Source organism: Homarus americanus, unplaced genomic scaffold (genome assembly GCF_018991925.1).
Source record: "Homarus americanus isolate GMGI-L3 unplaced genomic scaffold, GMGI_Hamer_2.0 scaffold30535, whole genome shotgun sequence".
Lineage (NCBI taxonomy): Eukaryota > Metazoa > Arthropoda > Malacostraca > Decapoda > Nephropidae > Homarus > Homarus americanus.
The window spans coordinates 2,480,597-2,488,779 of record NW_024732440.1 but is presented as its reverse complement, the minus strand read 5'-3'; the positions used below and the strand labels follow the sequence as shown (position 1 = coordinate 2,488,779).

At 34.0% G+C, this 8,183-nt stretch overlaps 1 protein-coding gene across 1 annotated transcript in view; it reads right to left on the bottom strand.

Moving 5' to 3' along the window:
* Window positions 1-1,116: 1,116 nt before the first annotated feature.
* Window positions 1,117-8,183, bottom strand: part of LOC121868758 (importin subunit alpha-7-like) — a 30,508-nt gene continuing 23,441 nt past the window's right edge. Inside the window, exons 9-10 of the mRNA XM_042369642.1 lie at window positions 3,984-4,143; window positions 1,117-3,504 (exon numbers count right to left, since the gene is read on the bottom strand). Coding sequence (XP_042225576.1) covers window positions 3,311-3,504; window positions 3,984-4,143 — 354 coding nt within the window. The 3' untranslated portion in view covers window positions 1,117-3,310. The remainder of the gene's footprint in view (window positions 3,505-3,983; window positions 4,144-8,183) is intronic.

The following is an 8,183-nucleotide window of genomic DNA, read 5'->3' as shown; positions in this document are numbered from 1 at the left end:
TTGAGCTATTACAGATCTAAGCAATGGGCTCAATCATAAAATTTGACTTTGTCATTAAGCCACACAGGCAGGTGGTGCCTTTTGGATAAAATATGTTAAAGATTTAATTAAATTCCACTTTCTTTCCAAAATCTTGTGCCAATTAGTTATAAAAAAAAGTCAATTTTTATATTCAGCCTATTGAATGACTACCAGTAAACCCTATATTTTTTGGTTCTAATCACATCAGACAAACTTGTCACATGACACAATCAGTGAACATGAGCAATTATGACAACTACCATCAGGCTCTTTGATACACCAAATTCTTCTGACATTTTGGCATAGCATATTATGGATCATCCTTCTCATATTCCCAGATCAAGTCACAGTGAAGATGGTGAATGAATCCACCAAAATAATTTTCATAATGGAGCAAAGCACTAAATAAAAATAAAAAATAAACAAAATAATATTGCATGGAATATTAAAGTCTTCCTAACTAACACTCATACAAATGGTAAAATTACCTGCAATACCTCATGGGGCAAAAAATACTATTCAGACTTTAACAAAATATAGCTATTTGCCTAAGTGTAACTTATTCAATTCCACATAAGTAAATTGTCATTCAGAAATGGCAAGTTCACAAAGTAATTGCAATTTCCTCCTGGTTGTCATCACCTATAAGTACTATCTCCTACTTTACAACAATAAATTTAAATTAGCATAAATGTAACACATTCTTTACTGATACAAAACTTGACACAGTTCTCAAATGTATTATAAAAAACTATTTGAAATAACCTATCAGCTACTCAATAAATTGGCACATACCATAGTGCCATAAAAATGCACTGATTTGAATACCATCATAATGAAAGGAAATCTTACACAGTAAAACATCAATTTCAACTGACTTGGAACTTTTTTCATTTCTGAAAAAAAAAAAAAAAAAAAATTAATTTATCAATAAAAAAGTTTAACAACTTCGTTAGTCTCCTACATTAACTCCCACTGACCCAGACTAACGTAGCCCTACCATTGAGACTTAAGAGCCATCACTGAATAATAGTCACCATCATGCCACTCAGTCCTCAGCTGCATCTCAAACAATATACCTCACAGCATTTTTGCTTCTTTTTTTTTTTTTTTTTTTTAGTTTTTGTCTCAGTCATATGAACACATCCTCACCACTTCCTGACAAATTATCTGCTAAGACAAGAAAGCAACACCTTTTTCTCTCTCACAATACTAATATTTGGTTCATCAGTTTCATATCTCAATAGAAGAGAGAGGGTATTATTTTTTCACAACAGAAAACATTGCGATCATACATTCCATGGTGGTGGCATGGAAATTACTGGAAAGACTTTCATCACAAATATGACTCATTTCAGTTATAGTGTTCCTTACATTCCACATTCAGAGTACTGTATTAAAGAAAAAAAAAGAAAAAAAGAAAAAGAACACCAGTTTAGGTATGAACGACCAATGAGTTTATGGCTAGTTCTGACATTCTATCACACCACCAAAGAAGTTCTCTAGTTCTGATATTTTGGACAACAATTTACAGTAGTTCTAAGAAAAAGATAACAGTGATCTCGTGTTCAGATAACATAACTACATTCTTGGAATTGAAACCTTGATAAATAAATCCTGGGATGTCCTTTAATAGCTTGTTTATGCCCTGACATCACTTCCATTGGATGAATTATTATTAGGGTATATATGTCATGCTTCCCCCAAACATGTAGAATGTGGACTTTGCCATTTCAAGACCAATGAGACTAGAAACCCATACTAGACAGTACTACCTCTGTTATCCAGTAGCTACATATTGTTATTCTTTATCAACAATGTACTGTAATACTGTACAGTACACATATTCAGTATATTCTGAAGAGTGAATTTCATGATAGATTTCCACACACTTTTGCATACTTAAATTTTATATATATAGTGTGTGTACACAATGTTGCAAGTACATTACATATGTCTGCATGTAAATGTGTTGTGTGTGTGTGTGTGTGTGTGTGTGTGTGTCTGTGTGTGTCCAACACGCACAAACATGCAAATACTGTACACAATAAAATGCATATATGAACACACTGAGGCAGGAAGTGTAAATGGAACGCATCTTGATGTTTTACATATGTGAAAGTAATCAATGCATGGCCTGGATAACAAAAGAAAAGAGGTTTGGGTTTAACAAAACAACTTTGAGAAAAACATGACATCATTAGGAAGAGTTTCCTCTGCTCTAGTATTAGTAATATCTATACTGTATAACATGGAGAAAAGTAATTACCAAAAAAACTCTCTTGGTTCAAATACTGATGAGAAAAAATCCCAATTTCTAAAACACAAGGAAATATCTTCCACCCTAATAATGAAAAAAAATCATAATCCTTGCATTTATGTTTCACTACCATAAGCCCCATGGGATACATGCCAATACACTCAAGAAAGCCGGCAGATAGAATATATATATATTTATATATATATATATATTTATAAACTGATGTCCACAGAACAAGGAACATTTCACAAGTCCTTCCCAAGGTACATATCATATACTGTGTCTAATACAGTAGGCTGTAAGCTATGGTTCTTAGCCTTAAAAAAGGTGGGGGGGGGGATGCTTTTTTTGCAGCACTTCATTTCAAACGATCAAAACAATTCATGAATTTATACGGTATACTTAGTTCAACAGAGGAAAAGTTGACCTTTGTGATGGGGCATCACAAGGAACACTGAGACTATAATATAGTTTCTTGTGTCAGTCAAGCTATGCACTGGCTTGACAGACAATTATAATAGGAAAATTGTGAGGGGCTAAATAATCTTTGGAAATTGTGTATAAAGAATCTAGTTTTTTTTCTTCTTTTTTTATGAGAAGGGCAAGAAGAGTTACCATAATTCTGGAATAGCTATACCATAATCCCAGATATGGTCAGAATAATGACAACACGCTACAGAGTATTGATCTCAACTCTAACATGAAAAAAGAAAATTGGTAATTATCATTAATTTTCAAAATTCATAGGTACTGGCACCCTCATTTAATGACGTTTCGCTTTATCAATTTGGAAGCTACCTTTACTACCTTTTTACTTGTTTGCAGTTAAGAGTAAGGCATTCCCATTGTCTAATAAAAATAATATGGCTGTAGCATTTCAAAATACAAAAGCCACAATGAATCCTGCAGGAGTCAGTCACCTCTTGACCTACAGAATCATGCAGCACAAAGAAAAAACTCCCATCAAGAGTCCAGAGGCTATAAGTTTCTAGCTATGGGCAACTCCACTTCCGGACTGAGTGGTTCCTGTTAGAAATTGAACCCTCCTTGAGGAGGTGCACCCGCCTCAGGATTGAACTGGAATTGGTGTCCTGATTCATCAACTGAGGGAGCCACCTTTGAGTCTTCTTCTTCTCCTCCAAAGTAGTGTTCAATGATTTCAAAGGCCTTTTGGTATATCTCCAAATTTTCATGGCTTTGAAGGAACTCAATCTTATCTAGACCTGTGAAAAAAAAGTGATGAAAGGATAATTTCCAACAAAAGCAGTCTACATTATATATATATATATATATATATATATATATATATATATATATATATATATATATATATATATATATATATATATATATATATATATATATATATCACCCAATTTGCATCTTTAAGTGTCAAAACCTTTAATAATAATAAAAAAACAATCTTCATGTGAAAAACAATAAAAAAAATACAAAATGATCTGCAAGAAACTTCACTTGATGAAAATTTGGGAAGCAACTTCAAAATGTTTTGAGAACCTGGTGTTTAGTCAATATTTTTTCTAATCAAGGTTCTTTCTTTGGCTATTTACTGACCACATTTAAAGGCATATGGGTGTACGGTACTGTATATACAAGTAAATAATCAAACAAATTTTTCTACACTTATACACACAGCTATGTAAACCATTTCTACATGAAAGACCATTATTACTAGACATACCATAACATTCTTCTACCAGCACAGCATATGGATTAACACCAAATGTAGTCTTGGCTTCTTGTTCACCAAGCTGGAGTATGTTCTGGATGCCATTCAGAGCCACCTGGACTATTTTGGCATCCATCACAGTCAACAGGTCACATAGTGGAGATATGCAGCCCTAAAGAATAAGAATTATTTTATTATTATCATTTTTTATGAGAATGGGATAGAATGTCCTTCTTTGATAAAAAATTAATAAAATAGATACCGGGTAATAAATTTTGACACTCATACATCTTGACAGTGGTTATTTAAAAAAAACAATACTTAGCTTTCGTTATTTTGCAGTACAGTGCCCAATATTACTCCCTTTTTTTTTATTGTGTGGTCAAACTCCTTTATTTCATGGTGTAAGCTCATATAATTGAAGAATTTCTTTGTTTGTTTGTTGCTTGGGCTAAGTTTTTTTTATTTTAATTTTTATGGGGATTAGCTCACCCGAACACATGTCACCGACCCACATCGGGGCCTGAGGGGTGGAAAAAATAAAAATAAAATAATAATAATAATAAATTGTACCATAAATAAATACAAAATGGAAAAAATAAAAGATAAAAAGTGAGAAACAATATATACGTTGTGTTGTCATAGTTAGAGAAACAATTGAGACCCTGCAATTCTGTAAATGAGGCAGAAACTAAGTTAGATCAGCAACCTGGGATTTGGTCAATATTTTTGTGATGCCATATGGCAGCAGGGTCCGCCATTAAACACATCACCCACCTCTCGTTTTACGCGAGGGTTACGTTTTTGAAAACCACCGCTTAATTCAAAAATGCATACATTAAACATAATTTTCCCATAAGAATACATGTACAGTATACGGTACAGGTTAGGGGAACCATCATATGCTGCACAGGGTACGAACAGTGCTCTCACCCAAGCACGCAGCCAACCTCCAACGGGTCATCACATTTAATTTCATGCCCATTGCGATTGTTTTTCGTACCTTTTTAGCTATAGGCGCCCAAGAGGAGGCAGATGGACTTTTCCATACATGCTCAATGGGAAAAACAGCGTTTAACACTAAAAAAGTACGTGATAAACACACAATGCAAATGAAAGCACAGAGTAAAAGTAGTGCTGGAGTGAAATGAGAAAGTGATACGCGGGAAGCTTGCTGGACGTCGTCACAGTTGTTGTACAGAATACTTCACTATCATCATTATCTTCATCATTAGTAGTAATAATCTTTATTACATTATTATAATAATTATTATTATTAATAATAATAATATTAAAATTGTTGATGTTGATATGACTGACTTTATAGAAATAACTTATGAGCACCTCACAAGGAATCACCCGCGTCTCCACAGCCAGGCGAATACGCGCGACAAATTTAAACTGTCTTGAGCGCGTTATTTAAAAAATTGGTGCGTGTAAATTAGCTTTTGGTATTAATTGAACAATCGTGTTATTCCAAAAATGATTCAATCAAACACCAGTAAAATGCGAGTTACCTGTACTTCCAATATCTTCCCAAGCAGTAGTACCTCCCTGGTAGTTTTGTAGAGGACATGAAGAAAGCTGGCTGTGTTTACAGTGTACAGTAGTACTGTACAGGGTACAGGTATTGTGTATAGTGACAGACTACAGTATTTAACACTCTCGGGATCATACATGCATAAGTGGCATTTTGATTTAATGTAAATGAAACTTTTGCCTCGCGATCAGACACGCCAGTACTGTATGGCCTTTTTTTTTCTCTGTAAAAGTTTCTGGTCCAATTACTTCAAATTTTAATGCCACTCTCTTGTGTGGAACCAAGTCTTAAGGCTAGGCAGCAATCCGTCTATGTGCAGTGGACCATGCGGTACCAGACAACAAATGCCAGTAATACTTCTGCCTCAGTAAGCAGTGAATGTCTCGGTCCCTGGCGCAATTTAAAAATGGCCACCAAGGCATTTACACTGCTATCTCATTATATTTATCTCATACACCCTCAATATTTATTCTTATGAAGTGATAAAGTGATGTGTATTGAAATATTTATACTTGTAATAAAATACTGTAGTGAAATATTTGTGAATTTAAGAGATGTTGGTGAAACGGCTACTCACAATACAGTCCCATTTACCACACACAAGCACGTCATAATATATAGGCCTAGCTTGGAATAATAATCAGTAATAATGAAATGTAGTACATTAGAGGCATGCATATCAGTATGGTGAATTATAACGAATACATTGTGCTTATTTGATATGTGATTCGTAACACCATTGCAATGTGGTGCATATGCCAAGGCCTACCTCGTCTGAGTGGTAAGTGGTAATATTATTGCTAAAATTTCAGATTTTGGCAGAAACTTCTAACTGGTCTATTTCTCTTCCACCACTTTTTATTTTTTATTCTGTAACTGTTACTCTTTACATTATCTTTTTTTTCTGATTACACCATCGTCTGCTTCATGGTTTAGTCTTTCTTGCCATGTGCATTTTATACTGACTGATGCAATGATGTGGAGCACAAAGAGGAATCAACAGTAAACTCTCACTTTCACTTATACTCGTCAAAATGGTTTTTCTTCAAGTATTATATATTTTTGAGGGTTTCGTGTGATTTCCCAACTTTTTTTGTAAAGGAAAGCATTACAGTATTTGAATAAATATTTGACAATGTCTTAGCCACGAATAGTGCTCGGGAAAAAAAATCTTCTCCGTGATTTCTGGTCATTCATACGGAAAACTTCAAGTAATGAATACATAGAAGACTCTTGACATAATATAAGTACTGTTCATCTACTTCTTATAAGTATTCATTCAAAACCGAATAGCCCATTGTGTTCTGATACTGGAATAGATACTCCTATCACAATGGTTTTCTTCTTCTTGTAAGCAGGATATTAACACATCTCCATCATTCATCATTAGTAACGTTGGACAATATTCATATTAATATTCTTCCCATCTCTTTTTGAGGTGTCTTCATTCGAATCAAATGATTCTGTTGTCAGGTTTACTGTGTGTTGGTGGGAGGGTCGGCATAGTGTTCTGATGTCCAGGAAGAGTGCAACATGCTATGCGCCTTCCACCTCAGGTGTATAACGAACTTCTGAATGGAACTGTACATGTAAATACAGGTAACATAATGTATCATTAACTTATGAAGTTTGACAAGCTAAAAAGTGAAAAAAATTCATTTCTCCAACTGTGTCCATAAATGGTTTCAATATTTTTAAAGATAATATGAGAATAAAAATTGTTTTCTCTTAGATGAATCCATAGTGCTTTATTTTCATATTATATTTCTTTAAGACAAGTTTTGTGCTTCTGAAATACCTTAGGTTTCATTTAAACAACCCAGGTTACTTTATAAAATACATTACTTTGGGTTGTTCTTTTTTCGACAATAAGCAAAGTTTTCACTTCAGTACAGTATCTAATATTATTTCCAAGGCATTTTACTATTGGCTATGTAATATTTATAGCCTTTTCATATGGCAAATGTGATAAAGCATTTAAAAATACAATTTTAATTTTTAATGGCTCAATGATACTCTTTAAGGCATGAATTTGTTTATGGTGTAAAAGCTGTCCCCAACACAACAACCACACTCTATGGTAAAAAGTTGCATGGCCCAGTGTCACGGAATAATCCAAGAATTTTGGACAACTTGCCAACTGCACTGCCTAACCTTTACCCTGGTATACTATCTACAAATGAATTAACACTAGGGTTCCCAATTACTGCTGGGTAGACAAAGGCATATGATATGAAGAAACTCGCCCATAGTTTCACCCTGGGCGAAGATCAAACCCAGGACCACTTGTTTGTGAAGCGAGCATGCTGACCATTACACCACAGGTCGCCATGTGTGAAATCATATGATGCGGTTAAAGGGATAAAGAGTATTTAAAAATAAAAAAAATAAATTGTATTGTAAAATACTTTTTCAAACTTGTCTTGAATGTCATGTTCATTCTTTGACACGTACATAGCTGGGACGTGGGAAGATTCAAAAGTTTGTGTTTTGGTGAAAATTTAATGTTTGTATTAAATTATATGTTAGGAAGTAGTTAATCCAAGTGGTAAAGCTTTGATTTAAATACTACAGTATGTCATTAAAGTTGTCATGGTCATGCACATTAAGTTTGGTGATTGTAGCATGCTGCATTAGTGTTGAACCAGAGTTGGGTATAAAAAAGGCAAAAG